This window comes from Phyllopteryx taeniolatus, chromosome 13, assembly GCF_024500385.1.
Source record: "Phyllopteryx taeniolatus isolate TA_2022b chromosome 13, UOR_Ptae_1.2, whole genome shotgun sequence".
Taxonomy (NCBI): Eukaryota; Metazoa; Chordata; class Actinopteri; order Syngnathiformes; family Syngnathidae; genus Phyllopteryx; species Phyllopteryx taeniolatus.
In genome coordinates, this window is record NC_084514.1 from 21633943 (window position 1) to 21657443 (window position 23501).

Genomic DNA, 23501 nt, shown 5'->3' on the forward strand with positions numbered 1-23501 from the left:
AGAGCTGGCTGCCCGTCGAAGCTGAGCAATCGGGGGCGAAGATCCTTAATCAGGGAGGTGGCCAAGAACCTGATGGTCACTCTGTCAGAGCTCCAGCGGTCCTCTGTGGAGAGAGGAGAACCTTCCAGAAAGACAACCATTTCTGCAGCACTCCACCAATCAGACCTGTATGGTAGAGTGGCCTGATGGAAGCCAGTCCTAAGTAAAAGGCACATGGCAGCCCGTCTGGAGTTTGCCAAAAGGCACCTGAAGGACTCTCAGACTATGAGAAAGAAAATTATGTGGTCTGATGAGACAAAGATTTAACTCTTTGGCGTGAATGCCAGACAGTATGTTAGGAGGAAACAAGGCACCGCTCATAACCTGACTAATACCATCCCTATAGTGAAGCATGGTGGTTGCAGCATCATGCCGTGGGCATGTTTTTCAGCGGTAGGAACTGGGAGACTAGTCAGGATTAAGTGAAAGATGAATGCAGCAATGTACAGAGACATTCTGGAGGAAAACCTGCTCCGGAGTGCTCAGGACCTCAGACTGGGGGCGAAGGTTCACCTTCCAACAGGACAACAACCCTAAGCATACAGCCAAGACAACGAAGGGGTGGCTTCAGGACAACTCTGTGAACGTTTTTGAGTGGCCCAGCAAAGACTGGTGTGACACTCGTATATTTAACTCGAGTGCTGTCCATTTCTTCTGATCATCCTTGAAATGGTTCTACACCTTCATTGGAGTCAAGCTGTGTTTGATTATACTGATTGGACTTAATTAGGAAAGCCACACACCTGTCTATATAAGACATTACAGCTCACAGTGCATGTCAGGAAAGGAACTGCCTGAAGGGCTCAGAGACAGAATGGTGGCAAGGCACAGATCTGGCCAAGGTTACAAAAAGATTTCTGCTGCACTTAAGGTTCCTAAGAGTACAGTGGCCTCCATAATCCTTAAATGAAAGACGTTTGGGATGACCAGAACCCTTCTTCGAGCTGGCTGTCCGCCCAAACTGAGTTGGTGAGAAATAAGATACTCTGGTCTGATGAGACCAAGAAAAATTTTGCCTTAATTCTAAGCGGTATATGTGGAGAAAACCAGGCACTGCTCATCACCTGTCCAATATAGTCCCAACAGTGAAGCGTGGTGGTGGCAGCATCATGCTGTGGGGGTGTTTTTCAGCTGCAGGGACAAGATGACTGGTTGCAATCGAAGGAAAGATCAATGCGGCCAAGTACAGGGATATCCTGGATGAAAACCTTCTCCAGAGTGCTCAGGAAGGTTCACCTTCCAACAAGACAACGACCCTAAGCACACAGCTAAAATAACGAAGGAATGGCTTCAGAACAACTCTGTGACTGTTCTTGAATGACCCAGCCAGAGCCCTGACTTAAACCCAATTGAGCATCTATGGAGAGACCTGAAAATGGCTGTCCACCAACGTTCACCATCCAACCTGACAGAACTGGAGAGCATCTGCAAGGAGCAATGGCAGAGGATCCTCAAATCCAGGTGTGAAAAGCTTGCATAATTCCCAAAATGACTCATGGCTGTATTAGCTCAAAAGGGTGCTTCTACTAAATATTGAGCAAAGGGTCTGAATACTTATGGCTGTGTGATATTTCAGTTTTTCTTTTTTAATAAATCTGCAAAAATATTCAACAATTTCGTTTTTTTGTGTCAATATGGGGTGCTGTGTGTACATTAAAGAGGGAAAAAAGAACTTTGATGATTTTAGCAAATGGCTGCTATATAACAAAGTGAAAAATTTAAATTTAAAATTTAAAGGGGTCTGAATACTTTCCGTACCCACTATATAATATAATATAATATACACCGATACACAATTATAATATACACATACAACATACTCCCAACCAATATCCAATGTAGATATATATTTATATACTGTTACTTAAGAGTAAGGAACTAAAATGTAAACATAAATGGGGATAAAGTATATGTCATGTCTTTTCTTACATTGCGAAGCATTAAAGCTTACCTTCAACATAGTGTTAAGAACAAAAAAAAAAAAGAGGTATAGACTGGGTATCTTGCCTGTATCCAACATGGCGGCTGCAGGTGTGTTAAGAGGTGCTCACGGTCACTGAAAAAAAGTTTTGTAAAAATGTCACTGTATGTATTGTAGGATCGGGACGAGAAATTTGATGGCATTGCGCTCAAATTACTGGTAAATCATTAACACAAATTCAATATTGCGACTTACTGTGTTTTTTGTACCATTATGTTGTAAAGTCATGGTTTAAAAGTACAAGTTTTATAAAGTGCTGTTGCCATGCCAAATCCTTAACAATTGGGGGTGGGGGGGGGGGCATTAAAGAAGCTCATTGTTCATGTATATCTTGCTTTTGCAGGCTTCATCACCTCCTTCACCCTCAGCTAATGAACCAAAATATGAGAAGCGCTGGCTGGACGCCATCTCCCTGCCCTTGTTGATGGCCAGAGTCTCCAGATACAAATGCACGGATAAAATGAGGTAAGGGTAATCCAGCGTGATATAATTCACCTTTGACGGGCACAGTTCAGCGAGTGCCGCTGTTGGCTTAAGCAAGCACTTTTCTTAATGCCAATATCTATGCAGAGACATAAACGGCTTAAAAAGGTCACCACAGTTGAGGCTCTGACTCAGAAGGTTTGACCGAGAACAGGCATTTGATTTTAGTGCACTCCCATTTATGTACTGCATATTGCTTTAATTTTATTTGTAACTTTATCATGAATCTATCCCAATGTACTGTCGTACAAATGCCGACTCGAAAAGACAGAAATGGTGAGCGATATTTTTCAAATCCCTTTCAACCTACATTAAATAAACGTAACATATTTTATGCCTGTCGTTTTATATTTGTTTTCTTGTTTTGTTTTCTCTAAAATTGCGCCTCTCCATAACAGTGTTATTTTACAATATCAATCAATAGTGGTTGTGATCAGTATTATACCATCCATCCATTTTCTTCCTCTTATCCGGAGTCGGGTCGCAGGGGCAGCAGCTTAATTACCACCCACTTCGTCATGCTCTTCCGGGGGAATCCCAAGGCGCTCCCAGCCGGGAGATAAAGTCTCTCCAGTGTGTCCTGAGTCATCCCCAGGGCCATTTCCTGGTTGGACGTGCCCGGATCCTCACCGTTGAGGCATCCAGGGCATCCATAAGCCCTAACCCTAACCCACATCCTAATCAGATGACCGAGCCACCTCATCTGGCTCCTCTCAATGCGGAGGAGCAGCGGCTCCAGTCTGAGCTCCTTCCGGATGACTGAGCTTCCCACCCTATCTCTAAGGGAGAGCCCGGACACCCTGTGGAGGACGCTCATTTTGGCCGCTTGTATCCGCGATCTTCTTCTTTCGTTCACGACCCACAGCGCGTGACCATAGGTGAGGGGTAGGAGTGTGGATTTACCGGTAAATCGAGAGCTTAGCCTTTCAGTTCAGCTCCTTCTTCACCACGACAGACCGATATAGCGTCCGCATCACTGCAGATGCTGCACCGATCCGCCTGTAAATCTCCTGCTCGCTTCCTCCCTCACTCGTGAAAAAGACCCCAAGACTCCTCTACTTGGAGCAGTAACTTATTCCCGACCCAGAGAGGCCGCTCCACGCTTTTCCGACTGAGGACCATGGTCTCAGATTTAGAGGTGCTGATTCTCATCCCAACTGCTTCACACTTCGCTGCGAATTGTTCCAGTGAAAGTTGAAGATAAACCATCAAAACCACATCATATGCAAAAAGCTGAGATGTAATACTCAGCCTTGGCTGCACCTAGAAATTCTGCTCATAAAAGTTATGAACAGAATCGGTGAAAAAGGACAGCCTTGACAGAGTCCAACCCTAACTGGAAACGAATCCGACTAACTGCCGGCAATGCGGATCAAACTCTGACACTGGTCGTACATGGACCAAACAGCCCATATCAGGATCTCTGGCTCTTTTTCACTCGTGAACAAGACCGAGAGGTACTTGAACTCCTCCACTTGGTGCAGGATCTCCTCCCCAACCCGGAGAGGGCACTCCTCCCTTTTCCCACTGAGGACCATCGTCTGAAATTTCCAAGTGCTGAATTTCCAAGAGCTGATTTTCAAAGACCCCTAATGATGACGACAAACAATGGACTTTGTTTTCCCTTGCCCGGACGCGGGCCACCGGGGCCCCCCACTGGAGCCAGGCCTGGTGGTGGGGCTCGAAGGCGAGCGGCTGGTGGCCGGGCCTGCACCCATGGGGCCCGGCCGGGCACAGCCCGAAAGGGTAACGTGGGTCCCCCTTCCCATGGGCTCACCACCTGTGGGAGGGGCCATAGGGGTCGGGTGCAGTGTGAGCTGGGCGGTGGCCGAAGGCGGGGACCTTGGCGATCCGATCCCCGGCTACAGAAGCTGGCTCTAGGGACGTGGAATGTCACCTCTCTGGCAGGGAAGGAGCCCGAGCTGGTGTGTGAGGTCGAGAAGTTCCGACTCGATATAGTCGGACTCGCCTCCACACACACCTTGGGCTCTGGTACCAGTCCTCTCGAGAGGGGTTGGACTATCTTCCACTCTGGAGTTGCCCATGGTGAGAGGCGCCGAGCAGGTGTGGGTATACTTATTGCCCCCCGGCTCGGCGCCTGTACGTTGGGGTTCACCCCGGTGGACGAGAGGGTAGCCTCCCTCCGCCTTCGGGTTTCAGTTCAGAGTACCCACCCTTTTTGGAGTCCTTGGAGGGGGTGCTGGAGAGCGCTCCCGCTGGGGACTCCATTGTTCTGTTGGGGGACTTCAATGCTCACGTGGGCAATGACAGTGAGACCTGGAAGGGCGCGATTGGGAGGAACGGCCCCCCCGATCAGAACCCGAGCGGTGTTCTGTTATTGGACTTCTGTGCTCGTCACGGATTGTCCATAACGAACACCATGTTCAAGCATAAGGGTGTCCACACGTGCACTTGGCACCAGGACACCCTAGGTCGCAGTTCGATGATCGACTTTGTGGTCGTGTCATCGGACTTGCGGCCGCATGTCTTGGACACTCGGGTGAAGAGAGGGGCGGAGCTGTCAACTGATCACCACCTGGTGGTGAGTTGGCTCCGATGGTGGGGGAAGATGCCGGTCCGACGTGGCAGGCCCAAACGTATTGTGAGGGTCTGCTGGGAACGTCTGGCAGAATCCCCTGTCAGAAGGAGTTTCAACTTCCACCTCCGACAGAACTTTGCTCATGTTCCGGGGGAGGCGGGGGACATCGAGTCCGAGTAGACCATGTTCCGCGCCTCCATTGCTGAGGCGGCCGACCGGAGCTGTGGCCGTAAGGTGGTCGGTGCCTGTCGTGGCGGCAATCCCCGAACCCGTTGGTGGACACCAACGGTGAGGGACGCCGTCAAGCTGAAGAAGGAGTCCTATCGGGCCTTTTTGGCCTGTGGGACTCCTGAGGCAGCTGATGGGTACCGGCTGGCCAAGCGGAATGCAGCTCTGGTGGTCGCTGAAGCAAAAACCCGGGCATGGGAGGAGTTCGGTGAGGCCATGGAGAAAGACTTCCGGACGGCTTCGAGGAAATTCTGGTCCACCATCCGACGTCTCAGGAGAGGAAAGCAGTGCACCATCAACACTGTGTATAGTGGGGATGGGGCGCTGCTGACCTCGACTCGGGACGTTGTGAGTCGGTGGGGAGAATACTTCGAAGACCTCCTCAATTCCACCGACACGCCTTCCCATGGGGAAGCAGAGTGTGGGTTCTCTGAGGCGGGCTCTCCTATCTCTGGGTTTGAGGTCACCGAGGTAGTTCAAAAGTTCCTCGGTGGCAGGGTCCCGGGGGTGGATGAGATTCGCCCGGAGTTCCTAAAGGCTCTGGATGTTGTGGGGCTGTCCTGGTTGACACGCCTCTGCAACATCGCGTGGACATCGGGGACAGTGCCTCTGGATTGGCAGACTGGGGTGGTGGTCCCCCTTTTTAAGAAGTTGGGACCGGAGGATGTGTTCCAACTACAGCGGGATCACACTGCTCAGCCTCCCTGGTAAGGTCTATTCAGGGGTGCTGGAGAGGAGGGTCCGTCGGGAAGTCGAATCTCAGATTCAGGAGGAGCAGTGTGGTTTTCGTCCTGGCCGTGGAACAGTGGACCAGCTCTACACCCTCGGCAGGGTCCTCGAGGGTGCATGGGAGTTCGCCCAACCAGTCTACATGTGTTTTGTGGACTTGGAGAAGGCGTTCGACCGTGTCCCTCGGGGAGTCCTGTGGAGAGTGGTTCGGGAGTATGGGGTACCGAACCCCCTGATACGGGCTGTTCGGTCCCTGTACGACCGGAGTCAGAGTTTGGTCCGCATATCCGGCAGTAAGTCGGACTCGTTCCTGGTGAGGGTTGGACTCCGCCAAGGCTGCCCTTTTTTTCCGATTCTGTTCATAACTTTTATGGACAGAATTTCTAGGCGCAGCCGAGGCGTAGAGGGGGTCCGGTTTGGTGGCCTCAGTATTGCATCTCTGCTTTTTGCAGATGATGTGGTTCTGTTGGCTTCATCAAGCCGTGACCTCCAACTCTCATTGGAGCAGTTCGCAGCCGAGTGTGAAGCGGCTGGGATGAGAATCAGCACCTCCAAATCTGAGACCATGGTCCTCAGTCGGAAAAGGGTGGCATGCCATCTCCAGGTCGGGGATGAGATCCTGCCCCAAGTGGAGGAATTCAAGTATCTTGGGGTCTTGTTCATGAGTGAGGGAAGAATGGAACGGGAGATCGACAGGCGGATCGGTGCAGCGTCTGCAGTGATGCGGACTTTGTATCGGTCCGTTGTAGTAAAGAAAGAGCTGAGCCGAAAGGCGAAGCTCTCAATTTACCGGTCGATCTTCGTTCCTACCCTCACCTATGGTCATGAGCTGTGGGTCGTGACCGAAAGAACAAGATCCCGGATTCAAGCGGCCGAAATGAGTTTCCTCCGCAGGGTGTCTGGGCTCTCCCTTAGAGATAGGGTGAGAAGCTCGGTCATCCGGGAGGATCTCAGAGTAGAGCCGCTGCTCCTCCGCATTGAGAGGAGCCAGATGAGGTGGCTGGGGCATCTGGTTCGGATGCCTCCTGGACGCCTCCCTGGTGAGGTGTTCCGGGCATGTCCCACCGGGAGGAGACCCCGGGGACGACCCAGGACACGCTGGAGAGACTACATCCTTCGGCTGGCCTGGGAACGCCTCGGGATCCCCCCGGAAGAGCTGGATGAAGTGGCTGGGGAGAGGGAAGTCTGGGCGTCCCTGCTGAAGCTACTGCCCCCGCGACCCGACCCGGATAAGCGGTAGAGAATGGATGGATGGATGGATGATTTTCATCCCAGCTGCTCCACTCTCGGCTGTGGACCATTCCGGCGAGAGATTAAGATCACGGTTTGATGAAGCCATCAGAACCACATCATCTGCAAAAGCAGAGGCGCAATGCTGAGGCCATCAAACCAGAGCCCCTCAACACCTTGGCTGCGCCTAGAAATGTTGTCCATAAAGGTAATGAACAGAATCAGTGACAAAGGGCAGCCTTGGCATAGTCTAACCCTCATTGGAAACTACTGAAACTACAAGGACACACACTCGCCTCCAAGTCCACAGTCTGTTGATGACGTCATCCTGTCTGCCTGAATTTGAAAAAGGCAAATTGTCACTCTGCCAGGCACATCTTCAAGGACACACCCTCGCTATACCAGAAAGGCCAGCTTAGCACAGACCAGTCTGCTAAATTGGCAGCCTTGGCGTAGTACAACCGTCACTGGAAACGACTTGCTGCCGCCTATTCGCACCAAACCGGTTGTACAGGGACCGAACAGCCCTTATCAAGGGTTCCGGTACTCCATACTCCCGGAACACTCCCCATAAGAACCCCCGAGGGACAAGGTCCAACACCTTCTCCAAGTCCACAAAGCACATGTACACTGGTTGGGCGAACTCCATTGCACCCTGGAGGATGCTTCTGAGGTTGTAAAAACCACACTGTTCCTCCGCAATCTGAAGTTTGACTTCCCGATGAACCCTCCTCTCCAGAACCCCTGAATAGACCAAAGAAGGGATGCTGAAGATGGGTTAAGGCCCCCTCCTTGAACGCTCACCTTATTGTGGTGGAGGGGTTTGTTTTGTCACCCTGGGTAAACAGGTCCTAGGTGAGGTACAAGACAAAGCACGGCTCAAAGATCCCCTATGATGAGTACAAACAATGGAACATGTTTCCCCTTGCCCGGACATGGGTCACCGGGGCCCGGGCCTGCACCCATGAGGCCCGGCCGGGCACAGCCTGAAGAGGCAACGTGGGTCCCCCTTCCCATGGGCTCACCACCTGTGGAAGGGGCCAAGGGGTTCGGGTGCGTAGAGAGCTGGGTGGCAGCCGAAAGCGGGGACCTTGGTGATCCGATCCCCGGCTACAGAAGCTAGCTCTGGTATTATACCATTTAAAATTAATATTCTTGAGATAAGAAATAGCATTTAACTATAATCACCTGTGAAAGACTTAATAACTATCACTTTTAAATGTATCATATTCTGTAATTTCAGAGTTCTTGATTTACAAGGTACAAGGTACTTTTATTGTCAATTCTACAACATGTGTAGCACATGCAGAGGATTGAAATTATGGTACTCAAGGGCCCATGGTGTTACAAAAGACGGTATAAATAATAAACAGTATCAAGAAGCGAGATCAAACTATGGTATATACAGGATAAAAAGTATAAATTAAATGTGCAAATATCAAAGATTAGGAGACATTTAAAATGTCTACTTGATGCATTTTAAAGATGTATTTGATTTTAAATTGTAAATTAATTTGTATTGAAGTGTTAGATTGAAAACTTAAATGTAAACAATTTCTATGACATTTAAGCAGTAAAACATTTTGAATTTCTGCAATGGTAATTTCTTGTGAAGAACGTCGTTTGGTCTTTGAAGAAGCAAAGCAAATTAAAATAAATAAAACGGAGCACACTAGGCTCATCACTGAGTGATAGTGCTTTGATTCACAGGCAGCAATTTATATAGTAAAAACAAAGTCATATCGTATGTGTGGCATGTCAAAGCTATGTATGGCATCACATATGTTTTTTGCAGTTAAAACTATATGTGGCCTTGAGGTTGAAACCCAAAACAGTTTTAAAAATATTTTTATTCTTGGACAAGGTGGAGATGTGACAGTAGTCATTGTCCGATACGACATAGGCCTACTTACACGAGCAATAATTGACCGGACACTAGGATTGATACAACAAACAAAGAGGGAATGATGACCTACAGTTGAAGGGTGCACGGTATATGTGTTATATGTGGTAGCTGGTATAAATTTGGCCGATGGTATAGATTTGGACTCGACCGACCAATCGTGATGATGTCTGTTGATGACGTCATCGTATCTACCTGAATTTGAAAAAGGCAAATTGTCACACCGGTGGGCATATCTTTTAAGGACACACCCACGCTACACCAGAAAGGCCAGCTTAGTCCGCTAAATTGGCAAACACACGCAGCAAGCCTTATGCTTGCACGAAAATCAAAATCCACCGACATTTGTGCCCCACTGCAGATGCACCGTTTATGAAAATAGAGGCCAATATCTCAACTATTCAGTCTTACATTCTTCTCAGTCTTTGCACATTTTCAGAAATTATCTTCAAACATATATAAATAATTTCTGGACATTCTGTCATAGTTTGACAAGGACCTACCGCAAGTGGTATCCAGCTGTCAGGATGCTAACGACAAAACAGAACTCAAATTTAGAAATATTAAAACCTTGGGACTCATAGCCAGTCAGAGCCTCTTACCACTTAGAGTACGTATAGCATTTAAAGGTGTGTCATTTTGCTGATCAGCTACAGAAGGGTTAACAGAAACATTAAACATGTCAAACACAGTATACTGTATTACTACATCACAGATTTTAAATCCAAACTGACAATCCTCAAATAAACAATTATTTTCTATAAACTCATAAATTTGTTTTGCAACTGCTTTCTTAAAAAGACCTCCGATTGTAAAACCCCAATTCCAATGAAGTTGGGGCGTTGTGTTAAACATAAATAAAAACAGAATACAATGATTTGCAAATCATGTTCGATCTATATTTCATTGAATACACTACAAAGACAAGATACTTAATGTTCAAACTGATAAACATTATTGTTTTCAGCAAATAATCATTAACTTAGAATTTTATGGCTGCAACATGTCCCAAAAAAGCTGGGACAGGGTCATGTTTACCACTGTGTTACATCACCTTTTCATTTAACAACATTCAATAAACGTTTGGGAACTGAGGACACTAATTGTTGAAGCTTTGTAGGTGGAATTCCTTCCCATTCTTGCTTGATGTACAGTTTCAGCTGTTCAACAGTCCAGGGTCTCCGTTGTCTTATTTTAAGCTTCATAATGCGCCACACATTTTCAATTGGAGACAGGTCTGGACTGCAGGCAGGCCAGTCTAGTACCTGCACTCTTTTACTACGAAGCCACGCTGTTGTAACGCATGCAGAATGTGGTTTGGCATTGTCTTGCTGAAATAAGCAGGGGCGTCCATGAAAAAGACATTGCTTGGATGGCAGCATATGTTTCTCCAAAACCTGTATGTACCTATCAGCATTAATGGTGCCTTCACAGATGTGTAAGTTACCCATGCCATTGGCACTAACACAGCCCCATACCATCACAGATGCTGGCTTTTGAACTTTGCATCCATAACAGTCCTGATGGTTCTTTTCGTCTTTGGCCCAGAGGACACGACGTCCACAATTTCCAAAAACAATTTGAAATGTGGAATCGTTGGACAACAGAACACTTTTCCATTTGCATCAGTCCATCTTAGATGAGTTCGGGCCCAAAGAAGCCAGTGGCGTTTCTGGGTGTTGTTGATAAATGGCTTTTGCTTTGCATAGTATAGTTTCAAGTTGCACTTACGTATGTCGCGCCGAACTGTATTTACTGACATTTCTGAATTGTTCCTGAGCCCATGTGGCGATATCCTTTACACATTGATATCGGTTTTTGATGCAGTGCCGCCTGAGGGATCGATGGTCACGGGCAATCAATGTTGGTTTTCGGCTTTGCCGCTTACATTGCTGTGATTTCTCCAGATTCTCTGAACCTTTTGATGATATTACGGACCATAGATGATGAAATCCCTAAATTCCTTGCAATTGTACATTGAGGAACATTGTCCTTAAACTGTTCAACTATTTTCTCACGCACTTGTTCACAAAGAGGTGAACCTCGCCCCATCTTTGCTTGTGAATGACTGAGCAATTCAGGGAAGCTCCTTTTATACCCAATCATGGCACCCACCTGTTCCCAATTAGCCTGTTCACCTATGGGATGTTCCAAACAGTTGTTTGATGAGCATTCCTCAACTTTCTCAGTCTTTTTTGCCACCTGTCCCACCTTTTTTGGAACGTGTTGCAGCCATAAAATTCGAAGTTAATGATTATTTGCTAAAAACAATAAAGTTGATCAGTTTGAACGTTAAATATCTTGTCTTTGTAGTGTATTCAATTAAATATAGGTTGAACATGATTTGCAAATCATTGTATTCTGTTTTTATTTATGTTTAACACAACGTCCCAACTTCATTGGAATTGGGGTTGTAATTAAATTTGGTTTATGTGATCACTTTCAATTACTTTTGATATAACAACAAATGTAGCTTGCCGGGCTTCCGTGCGACGTGCACCCGTGCTAAATTGTCTCATGCTACCGATGGTATCGATCTCCTGCTGGTAACACTAACTCTCGTGTGCATGGAATGCAACAACTTGCCAGAAGACAAAGTCATTGGCTGACTGTCGGATTTTACACTACTTATCTTTATCACATTTATTAAACCATAAAAAGATTAAAGTTAAGGAAGAAGCGGGTTTCTGAAGAGAGGACTTGGTGGAGAATAAAAGCAAGAGTCTTAGTCTCGCTGACACCATTAACTTGAACATGCGCTGGGTACACAAGCTTTGCGTTTTTATCCACAGGCACATAGATTTTGAATATACTACGTATTGATCAAAAACAATATCTGATACTTCATATACTTTTTATATGGCTTTAGTCTAAAATCCAGGAATGTATTTTCAACGTGAGGGAAAGCTTCTGTGCATTTAGCTGAAAGCTGTCACTAGGTGTGTGGCAGCCTTTAGCTCAACAGAGGGCAGCAATTTTTTTTTAACTTTATTGCAATGGATGACAGTTTACAATACAAGTATGCAATACAAGTTTAAACTTTGAACTAATATAAGAGAGAGCACCAATGGACAGTGGCAAACAGCAACCATTATATGTCACCAATCTCAGATTTCTTTGAAGACAAAAACGGCAGCCACAAACAAAATTTTTTTTTATAATTTACGAATAATGTATAAATATGTAACACTTTATTACAAAAGTAGAGGTCAGTGGTTGTATTTTAAGAAGTATTGGTCATTACAATCAGGGTTCACTTTAAGAATCTAGGAGAGGAAATTAAGATTATGTATCAGTCCGTAAAGTACGTTTTTATGAAATGGTTTTTTATGCAGCCACATTAAGTGAGTGTCTTACATACAATCCTGTTCTGTAGAGCAGTGCCTTAAAGACTAAAGTTACCAAAATAATTTCTTGGAAATTTGACACACCACAGACAAGAGTATTGTTAACAAGCCAGACAAATCTGAATAATAATAAAAAAATGAAATTAAATAATAATTCCCTCCTTTTACTTTTTAACTATTTTTGGTAGCTTTTTTTCCTGCAAACTTAGGACAATGCACCTAAAGTACTGCTCTGGGAGAGATCTGTCACAAGAATTATCACATTGAAAATAAACTGCGTGGCAATATTGCGCAGTTGGAAGATGCAATTCTGGGAGTTAATCGAGCAGCTTCCCCATACTGTATGTATACCTGTATATATTCCGCACAGGACACTCGAGGGCCCAAACTGGCCCCTCCTTCTTGGCTTCTCTGCTACCCTCTGGCCTGCCATTTCCCAGTCTCCCTGTTTTTAATGCACTACATACCTACACGTATGGAGGGGTTGGGTGGGTTGGGTGGTTCGGGTTGGGCGGCAGGCTACGGATCAGAAGTGACCCGTCGCGATGCCGTTCTCATCCCCACCAGCCTTTCCAATTTTAATGCAATCCATCACAGTGAGGGCCACACATGGTGCAGGGATAATGTTCACCAGTCGGGGACCTGGGGACCATAGAAATAGAATGGGAAGTGGGTCATCACAAGGCACATGTCTCCTGGGACCTGGCCCCCTCTGATTGGCCGGCTAGGGGAATATGGTGGCTCCCCCAGAGCAAGAGGCCCCTCACCCATCAAGGCACGACACAGGGCCCAGCCACCACACGGATAGCAGCATGCAACTGGCAAACCAGTGACCCATAGCAGCAGGAAAAGAGGGCAGGTGTGGGTTCCCATGAAGACGAAGATGGCAACATTTTTAACATTTTGGTTGTGTTTAGAAGTGGTAAATTACAGTGCAGCTTTCTACCAGTGTTCCAAATGACTAGTTTGTGTGTATATATATATATATATATATATATATATATATATATATATATATATATATATATATATATACACATTTTCTGAACCGCTTATCCTCAATAGAGTCGCGGGCGTGCTGGAGCCTATCCCATCTATCTTCGGGTAAGAGGCGGGGTACACCCTGAACTGGTCGCCAGCCAATCGCAGGGCACATATAAACAAACAACCATTCGCACTCACATTAACACCTACGGGCATTTTAGAGTCTTCAATTAACCACGTAGGCACAGGGAGAGCATGCAAACTCCACACAGGCGAGGCCAGGATTCGAACGCCGGTCCTCAGAACTGTGACGCAGATATGCTAACCTGTCCCCCAACGGCCGGCCCCAGACGGCACCCGGAGCCCCTGGATGCGCAACGTGGAAGTCCCGAATGAACGAGTCATCCACGATAAACGCAGACGGCACCCATGAACGTTCCTCAGGCCCGTAGCCCTCCCAGTCCACCAGATATTGAAACCCCCTCCCCCTCCAACGAGACGACAACAGCCGCCTCACATTGAAGACAGGGCCCCAATCCACGAACCGGGGGGGAGGAGGGTGCAAAGAAGGCGGGACCAGAGGGGACTCCCGGGCGGGCTTGAGCAGGCTGACGTGAAAAGCAGGGTGGACCCGCATCGACCTAGGGAGCCTAAGCTTCACGGTGACAGGGTTGATGATCTTAGTGATGGGGAAGGGCCCAACGAACCTGGGAGCGAGCTTCCTAGACTCCACCCGGAGTGGAATATGTTTGGTAGAGAGCCAAACTCTGTAGTACCCACTTTGTAGTACGGGGCCGGTGTCCTCCGACGGTCAGCAGCGGTTTTGTAGGACCGTCCCTGGCGCAGCAGCATCTGACGGGCTCGCTCCCAGGTCCTCCTGCAGCATCTCACCAAGGTCAATGCCGCTGGAACTGTGGACTCTGGGGCTATGGCAGGAAATAGAGATGGTTGGGAACCATGCACAATGTGAAAAGGCGATAGACCAGTGGATGCAGAGGGGAGAGAATTGTGAGAGAACTCTACCCAAACCAGCTCCTGAGTCCAGGATTGTGGCTCCTGTGAAGCGAGACATCGGAGCCCAGTCTCCAGGTCCTGGTTCAGCCTCTCAGTATGTCTGTTGGTTTCAGGATGAAATCCAGATGACAGACTGACGGTAGCACCTATTAAACTGCAAAACTCCTTCCAAAATCATGAAATGAATTGGGGGCCCCTATCAGATACCACATTCTTGGGAAAACCATGAAACTTGAATACCTGGTGTATCATCAACTCGGCAGTTTCTTTAGCTGAGGGGAGTTTTGGCAATGCAATGAAGTGTGCCATCTTGAACCTGTCAACAACTGTGAGAATGGTGGTATTTCCTTTCGAGGCCGGTAATCCCGTCACAAAGTCTACGGAGATGTCTGACCAAGGACGTTGTGGTATTGCCAGGGGTCGCAACTCCCCAGAAGGACATTTACGAGAGGACTTGTTAGCAACACATACCTGGCAAGCATTGACATAATTGGTAACATCCCTTCTAACATTGGGCCACCAAAAGCGCTGTTCGACCACAGATTGAGTCTTGGCAATGCCTGGGTGACATACAGTCCGGTTAGTGTGAGCCCAGTGGATGACTCTTCCCCTTAAGGTCGGAACCACATAAAGCCGGTTTTCAGGGCAATTTTCAGGGCTAAGAGTGTTCTTCAGAGCCTCCTTTACCGCAGTCTCAATGTCTCAAAACAAAAGCAGAAATGAAACATGACTTGGGCAAAATGGTTTTAGGGTCGGACAAAGAATTCTCTGCGCAGAAAATGCGCGATAAAGCATCTGGCCGGTCGTTAGGATAACGTGAAATTGAATCTAGTGAAAAACAGAGCCCATCGAGCCTGCCTCGAATTTAATCTCTTAGCAGACTTAAGATATTCCAGGTTCTTGTCCATACTAAAAACAGAGTATGTGCCCCCTCTAGCCAGTGCCTCCACTCACCAAAGCCACCTTGACTGCCAGTAGTTCACGGTCACCAATGTCATAATTTCTCTCAGCTGGGGTCAGTTTTTTGGAGAAATAAGCACAAGGATGTAATTTACCATCCTTGAGACATTCCTGGGAAAGCATTGCTCTTATACCGGCATCAGACGCATCAACTTCTACCACAAACTGCTGTTTGAGATCTGGCAAAGTGAGGATGGGAGTGGAGGTAAAGCTCGATTTAAGTTTCTGAAAAGCTGCCTGACTTTCCATACGAAAGGTCTGTGTGACGAGGTAAGATCATGCAAAGGCGAGGCTATAGAACTGAAATTTCTAATGAACTTTCTGTAGAAATTAGGGAACCCTAAGAACCTTTGTATGTCTTTTCGTGACGTGGGAGTGGGCCAATTAGTCACGGCATCAACTTTGCAAGGGTCCATTTTGATTTCACCTGGAGCCAGCACGAACCCCAGAAAAGAAACGGACGCCTTGTGGAACTCACATTTCTCAGCCTTGACATATAGTTCATCCTGCAGTAACTGCTCCAACACAAAGCGGACATGAATGATGTGAGTCTCCTCATCCGGGGAGAATATCAAAATATTGTCCAAATATACAAAAACATACACATTCAACATGTCACGCAGGACATCATTGACAAAGTTCTGGAAGACAGCTGGAGCGTTAGTTAGTACAAAAGGCATCACCAAATACTCGTAATGTCCCGTTGGTGTGTTGTATGGTGTTTTCCATTCATCCCCCTCCCTTATCCTGACTAAATGATATGCATTTCTTAAATCTAGTTTGGTGAAAACTTTGGCTCCCTCCAGGAACTCAAAGGCGGTGGAGGTGAGAGGAAGAGGGTACCTGTTTTTCACAGTTATGTCATTGAGACCCCGGTAATCGATACAGAGTCGCAGAGTCTTGTCCTTCTTGTCCACAAAGAAAAATCCGGCTCCCACAGGGGATGAAGATGCACGAATAATCCCGGCTGCCAGTGATTCATACTCCTTCATAGCCTTGTGTTCCGGCCCTGAAAGAGAGAATAACCTCCCTCGTGGAGGTGTGGTTCCAGGCAGCAAGTCAACTGCACAGTCATAAGGTCTGTGGGGCGGAAGGGATTTGGCCTTGGACTTGGAAAAAACGTCTTTAATGTCCTGGTAACAGATGGGCACTTGAGATAAGTCAAGATCCCCAGATGGGGTCTGTGGATTGTCATTTGAAACATAGCCCTTAACATCACATGGAGGCTTGAAACAGTTCTGGGCGCAATTGCTGCCCCATGACATAACCTGCCCAGAGGACCAGTCAATGTGGGGGGTTCTGTAATTTCAACCATGGGTTCCCTAAAATAAGGTCATGATTCATGGCGTCAAAAACATGAAAACTAATGCGTTCCGAGTGAGAATCAGGAAATGTCAATGTGAGTGTTTGGGTGCGGTGAGTGATCTTGCCCATAAAACTGCCGTCTGCAGCATAAGTGTTGCGGTGGCGTTTTATTTGAAAGGTTCTAAGGTGCATACGTCTAACGAGGAGGGAGTTGAGTAAATTTGGGTTAGAACCAGAGTGAATTAATACAGGTGTATGAATTTCTTGATCAGGAGAGCCTAGGGTCACTTTAATGAAATACAGACTCACCTCTCCCGTGCCCTTGCACCGGCAACCTTGATGTGACAGTTCCTCACGGAATGACCCAACTGCCCGCAGTAGAAGCACCGCCCTTCCCTCAGCCATTGACGTTCCTCAGGGGGGAGACGGAACCTGCCCAGTTGCATGGGTTCATCCGTGGTGACGATCTTTATGGCGAGAGCGATGAGGGTGTGCAAGTTGGTCGGCAGATCAAGTGGGACCAAATAATCCTTGACGGCGGGGGATTGTCCTTGAAAAAAATGCATCAAGCAGTGCCCTATTATTCCACTGACTCTCAGCTGCTAGAATGCGAAACTCAATCGCGTAATCTGACACCCTGCGCTTGCCTTGTTGGAAGGTGACAAGGGAGCGAGCTGCCTCACGATCTGGTGTGGAAAACTGAAAAAATGGCTCCATAGTCTTTACGAAAAAAGCCCACGAATGACGGAATGGCGGAATTGCGCCTCCATTCAGCAGTAGCCCACGCCTCCGCACGACCAGTCAGTTAGGAAATGACGAAAGCGATTTTTGCCCGCTCTGTGGAGAAGGCAGCTGCCTACAGCTCAAAGTGGAGTTCGCACTGAGTGTTGAACGGCTTAATATTCCCAGAATCTCCAGAGAACCTCTCCGGTCGAGACAGCTGTGGGCAGACAGCAGCGGAGGTGGCTGCATGGTGACTGCTTCACCTGGAAACGGTGGTACAGTGGCGACATCGGTTGCTGTGCCAGCTGGTTCCTTCTTCTGAAGCATATTCATTAGCACTTCAAACTGTAAGGCCACCTGTCTCATCATAGTGTCCTGATGCTCCGACAGTCCCTTTAGATGAAGGTGGAGGGCAGCAAGCTGGATAATCAGAACAGGGTCTAGTCTTAATGTGAGTCTGGGACGTGGAAACAAGGAATGCTGGAACGCGACGACAAGGTACAACGAACTGTCAATTAGAAAGAATGAGAAGTTTAAATGCAAGGGGTAATTAGGGTGAACGAGGCGCAGGTGGTGAAGATGCTCTCAGGAGGAGGTGTGTATGAGACAAGGGGAAGACAACAACCGGAACACACACCCATGACACAATGAGGACGACGAGCATGCAGATGAGCTTCCCTGAGATGGTTTCTGACAGTTTGTGCAGAAATTCTTTGGTTATTAAAACCGATTGTTTCAGCAGCTGTCCGTGTGGCTGGTTACAAGTAGTCTGCGGTTGTGAATCCGGTTGGATGTACTGCCATATAGTCTGAAATGCCTTTGGAGACAGCTTAAGTTAGACAAATTAACATTCAATTAATGCGCATCAGCTCTGGTGGAGATACCTGCAGTCAGCATGCCAATTGCACGCTCCCTCAGAACTTGTGACATCTGTGGCATTGTGCTGTGTGTTAAAACTGCACATTTCAGAGTGGCCTTTTATTGTGGCCAGCCTATGGCACACCTGTGCAATAATCATGCTGTCTTAATCAGCATCTTGATATGCCACGCCTGTGAGGTGGGATGGATTATCTTGACAAAGGAGAAATGCTCACTAACACAGATTTAGACAGATTTGTGAACAATATTTGAAGGAAATGCCCTTCTGTGTATACAGAAAAAGGTTTTAGAACTTTGAGTCCAGGGGCCTCATATACAAAGACTTGCGTGGATTTCCTACTGAAACATTCAGTATGCTCAAATCTAGAAAACGTTGTACGCATCAAAATGTCCAGATTTATGAATGTGTGCGTATGCATAAATCCAAGTACATTTCCTTTGTACATCCGAATCAACGTGGAAATGAGCGCACATGTTGGAGTTGCCGACCCTTCCCTGTCCACGCCCACATTTAACTATGGAAATCATATTTAAATGAACCCTGTACCTGAGATCCCAATCTCTGCACGATCAGGAAAAAAAAGAAAATGAGCAAAGCAGTGAAATATTTTTTTTTTCTGAATGTGAAGTTGAGACGCTGCTCAATGAAGTCGGGGTGCGCAAGAAAATCCTCTTTGGCATGCTGTCCACGCGAAAGAGGAGCGAATGGGAAAGCATGTGTGCGACTGTCAATGCTGTAGGGTCACACAGCGCACACATGCTGAACGAAAAAAGAAGTAGTCAGACATTAAGGTGGATGTGAAGTGGAGGACATTTGCCCACCGCCAAAGTGTGGCCAAAACAGGCGGAGGAACCGGCGCGGAGGGCCTCCCCCCGTTTGAGGAGAGAGTCGCTGCAATCATGGGTGACACTGTTCTCTCATGGGTGGTGAGAGCACATGTGGCTGAATCTGATCACCCCACAAGGTAAATACCATGTGTTTTTGTGACTAACTTGGTGACTTAAGGTGAGGCTGGGGGAGGCCAAATCATCCACACGCAGCATCAGGACTGGGGCGCCCCAAGGTTGTGTCCTCTCTCCACTGCTCTTCTCTCTCTACACGAACGACTGCACCTCAACGCACCCGGCTGTCAAACTCCTGAAGTTTGCAGATAACACCACTGTCATCGGCCTCATCAAGGACGGTGACGAGTCTGCATATCGACAGGAAGTGGAGCGGCTGGAGCTGTGGTGCGGCCAACACAACCTGAAGCTGAACACGCTCAAGACTGTAGAGATGATCGTGGACTTCAGGAGGCATCCTTCGCCACAGCTGCTCCTCACGCTGTCCAGCTGCCTTTTGTCAACTGCCGAGACCTTCAAATTCCTGGGAATTACAGTCTCTCAGGACCTGAAGTGGGCGATCAACATCAACTCCGTCCTCAAAAAGGCCCAGCAGAGGATGTACTTCCTGCGGCTTCTGAGAAAGCACGGCCTGCCACGGGAGCTGCTGAGGCAGTTCTACACAGCGGTCATCGAATCAGTCCTGTGTTCTTCCATCACAGTCTGGTTTGGTGCTGCTACAAAAAAGGACAAACTCTGACTGCAACGGACAATCAAAACTGCTGAGAGGATTGTCGGTACCCCCCTACACACCTTTGAGGACTTGCACGCTGCCAGAACTAAGACAAGTGCGTGCAAAATCCTCTCGTAGCCTCCACATCCCGGTCACCAGCTCTTCCAGCTCCTTCCCTTAGGTAGGCGCTACCGATCAATGCAAACTAGAACTAGCAGACATTCCAACAGCTTCTTCCCTCTTGCAATCAACTTCTTAAACACCTAACCTACAATTCCATTGCAACATGCTGGCAATTTTTTATCTTTTTGTCTTGAGTTTGTTGTCACATTCCTGTCAGGCTAATTATATATTACTCGTGCACTCACTGTAGTAGTCTCACCACGCTATTTGCATATCTGTTGTTGACCAATACTGGCCACTCATGCCAGAGTAGCATCTGCTCCATTTGCACACTGACTGAGGAGTATCTGCAACATTTGCACAATCAACATTGTCCCAGACTATCGTACTACTCACTTGAAGTCTCGGCGCCCTTTGCACATTGGTCATTGCACCTGACTATTGCAATATTAGTCATTCGAACTGCTCTAAATGCTAGAGGACTCTGCATCTTTTTGCACAATTGTTCCAAAAAATATAAAATGTACCGGCATTACCAGATAACTAGCAACCCTTTATTGCGCAGTGACTGTTTTTCTCAATGTCTTTATGTCTCAAAAGTGTTCTCTGTCAATTGACTGTCTGTTGTCGTACTAGAGCGGCTCCAATTACCGGAGACAAATTCCTTGTGTGTTTTTTGGACATACTTGGCAAATAAAGATGATTCTGATTCTGATTCTGATTTTCATAACTCACAACAAATGTGTTCATACAGTAATCTACACTCAGCCCGATGAGATAAAGGTTAATATGTACATGTATGTATGGTGTTTGTAATAAATCTTTTGAATAAAAATAGAAGCATGTCAGCACATTAAAGAGGATATCAAAAACTTTGACTCCTGTTTGATTACTCAATTTATTATATGAATACACAGGAGAGGACACACAGTGGCAGCCACGCGCTACATGTTCAGGGGATTAGTCAACAGTCCCCAGTGTCTCTGGTCTCACAGACGCGGAGGATTCCTCCACCTTCCCTGGCATCACTGGTGTCACAGACGGGGAGGATTTGTCCACCATTCCTGGCGTCTCCTCCGGCATCCCCAGCGACGCCGACGCAATTACGCTACAACAACCGGCTGCTGCTGCTCGCCCGACTAGCCGTGTCCTCACCCATGCACACTCATAAAGAGTCCTTTGAATTTAGTTAATTTGAAAATGTGTTAAAATTACATAATTTACCCCTCTTCTCCTAAGAAAATGTCATTTTAAAACATTTTAATCATGTGCAACCGATGTACATGTTCAAATTCAGTAAATTCAAAGGACTCTTTTTTTTCAGTGCATGTGCTGGAGTCACAAGAAGAGATTGTGAGGGCAACAGGCGGCATAAATGATTGCCTTGATCAATTAATAGGTGTCCTCAGAAATAACAGTGATTCATTAAATACACTAGTTAAGTCCTTGCCTCTTTTACATTGTTGAAATCAAATGTTGCCAGGTATTGTTCATCAATGCTAATTGTTCATGTGTCTCTGATGTGCAGATTTATTATAACAGTTTACCAAAATCATCAAGTGTCACCAAAGCACCAACAGCTACAGAAACATGGGTATGTCAGCAATGAAGTTGGTGTGAGGCACCACACATTTCCAATTTATTGAAAACCATTAGGTTTGGGGTGTGGGTTACTGGTACTCTCATGGTTGACGTGGACTTACTGTAATTGCTTGTCAGTTTGCCGTGAAATTGGAAACGTTCTGCCCTTTGTCCTGTCAGTTAGGATAGGCTCTAGCCCAGTGGTGGCCACACTTTTTTGCCTTGTGAGATACCGAACTTTTCAAATGACTAACCCACGCACCTTGCGTGATCTCTTCTTCAGTAGCGCAGCTCCGCCCCATACGTCCAGTTGTGCACACACTCACACAGAAGCCAAACAGAGACATTGAGCTCCCTGTCACATTGATGTCAGACACTACCCGCAACAATGATGTGCCCTGTTTCCTGCTCCGAAATGTATTATTATTATTATTATTATTATTTTAACCAACACGCAATCTACCCACGCTAGATGTATTGGGCACCCCTGCTCTAGCCCGTAAACAAGATGTCCATAAAATTATGACTAAGTTTTATCGAATGTATGGGTGGGCGTATATGCATAAACAAATATAAGGGAACATATCATTATTTTGAGATGCAAGAGAAAGATAGCTACACTGTAAAATTATTTGCTTTAAATTTACAGTAAATTACTGGCTACTAGTTGCATTAGTTTCACAGTAATTTTACTGTAAATATCCATCCATCCATCCATCCATTTTCTACACCGCTTATCCTCACTAGGGTCGCGGGCGGGCTGGAGCCTATCCCAGATAACTGCGAGCAGGAGACAACCTGAACTGGTTGCCAGCCAATCGCAGGGCACATATAAACAAACAACTATTCCACTCACATTCATACTTACGGACAATTTAGAGTCTTCAATTAACCTACCGTGCATGTTTTTGGGAGGTGGGAGGAAACTGGAGTACCTGGAGAAAACGCACACGGGCATGGGGAGAACATGCAAACGTCACACAGGTGAGGCCGGATTTGAACCCGGCGCTCAGAAATGTGAGGCGGATGTGCTAACCAGATCGTCCACTGTTCCAAAATAACTCAGTAAAGTGGTGATTTCACAATAAAATTCTCACTACAGTATTTTACTGTGAAATAATATAAAATATTGTGAAAGCCTGGTAACATTTTTCCAGAATAGCTATTTGGAACTTTTCCAGTGTAGCTATTAAGAACTAAGAGTCAACCAGTATATTCTAATTAGAAATCCATTCTCCACTGATCCTTCAGCTCAGATAACATGACAAAAGTAATCACCTGTCTCTGCGTCACTCTAAGCTATAATGCTTTCAGTCTTCTCCATCGTTCCTCTCTTGTTCTGATCTCTGTGCTTCTTCAGGTCAAGCTGTTTTGAAGTCTTTGCCTTGAATGGAGCCAGCCCCAATATTCTTCAATTTTGCAGTGCAGCAGAAACCACAGACTGGCTCCAAGCAATATCGACAAGCATCAGTGACTTGACCCTGGAGAATGTATGTATTTTTATGCATTAAAGGAACCTTATCTCTTTTTTTCGCGACAGAAAATAAAAGACAACAGACAAACCCAATTTTTAGAATTACTAAAAGAGATGATGATCTTCAGCAATACTTGTAACTTCCTCTGTGCAGATGAAGGCACGGTGGACGACTGGTTAGAGCGTCTGCCTCATAGTTCTGAGGACTGGGGTTCAATCCCCGGCCCCGCCTGTGTGGCGTTTGCATGTTCTCCCTGCACCTGCGTGGGTTTTCTCCGGGCACTCCGGTTTCCTCCCACATCCCAAAAACATGCATGGTAGTTTAATTGAAGTCTCTAAATTGCCCGTAGGTGTGAATGTGAGTGCGAATAGTTGTTTGTTTATGTGTGCCCTGCGATTGCCTGGCAACCAGTTCAGGGTGTAC

General features: G+C 46.7%; 1 protein-coding gene across 3 annotated transcripts in view; it reads left to right on the forward strand.

Annotated features, from left to right (window-relative positions):
- sntg2 (syntrophin, gamma 2) overlaps positions 1 to 23501 on the forward strand; it is a 117174-nt gene that overhangs the window by 50490 nt on the left and 43183 nt on the right. For all 3 annotated transcript variants that reach the window (XM_061795316.1, XM_061795315.1, XM_061795317.1), the window contains 2 exons: positions 2364 to 2485; positions 22964 to 23093. In XM_061795316.1, coding sequence (XP_061651300.1) covers positions 2364 to 2485; positions 22964 to 23093 — 252 coding nt within the window. The remainder of the gene's footprint in view (positions 1 to 2363; positions 2486 to 22963; positions 23094 to 23501) is intronic.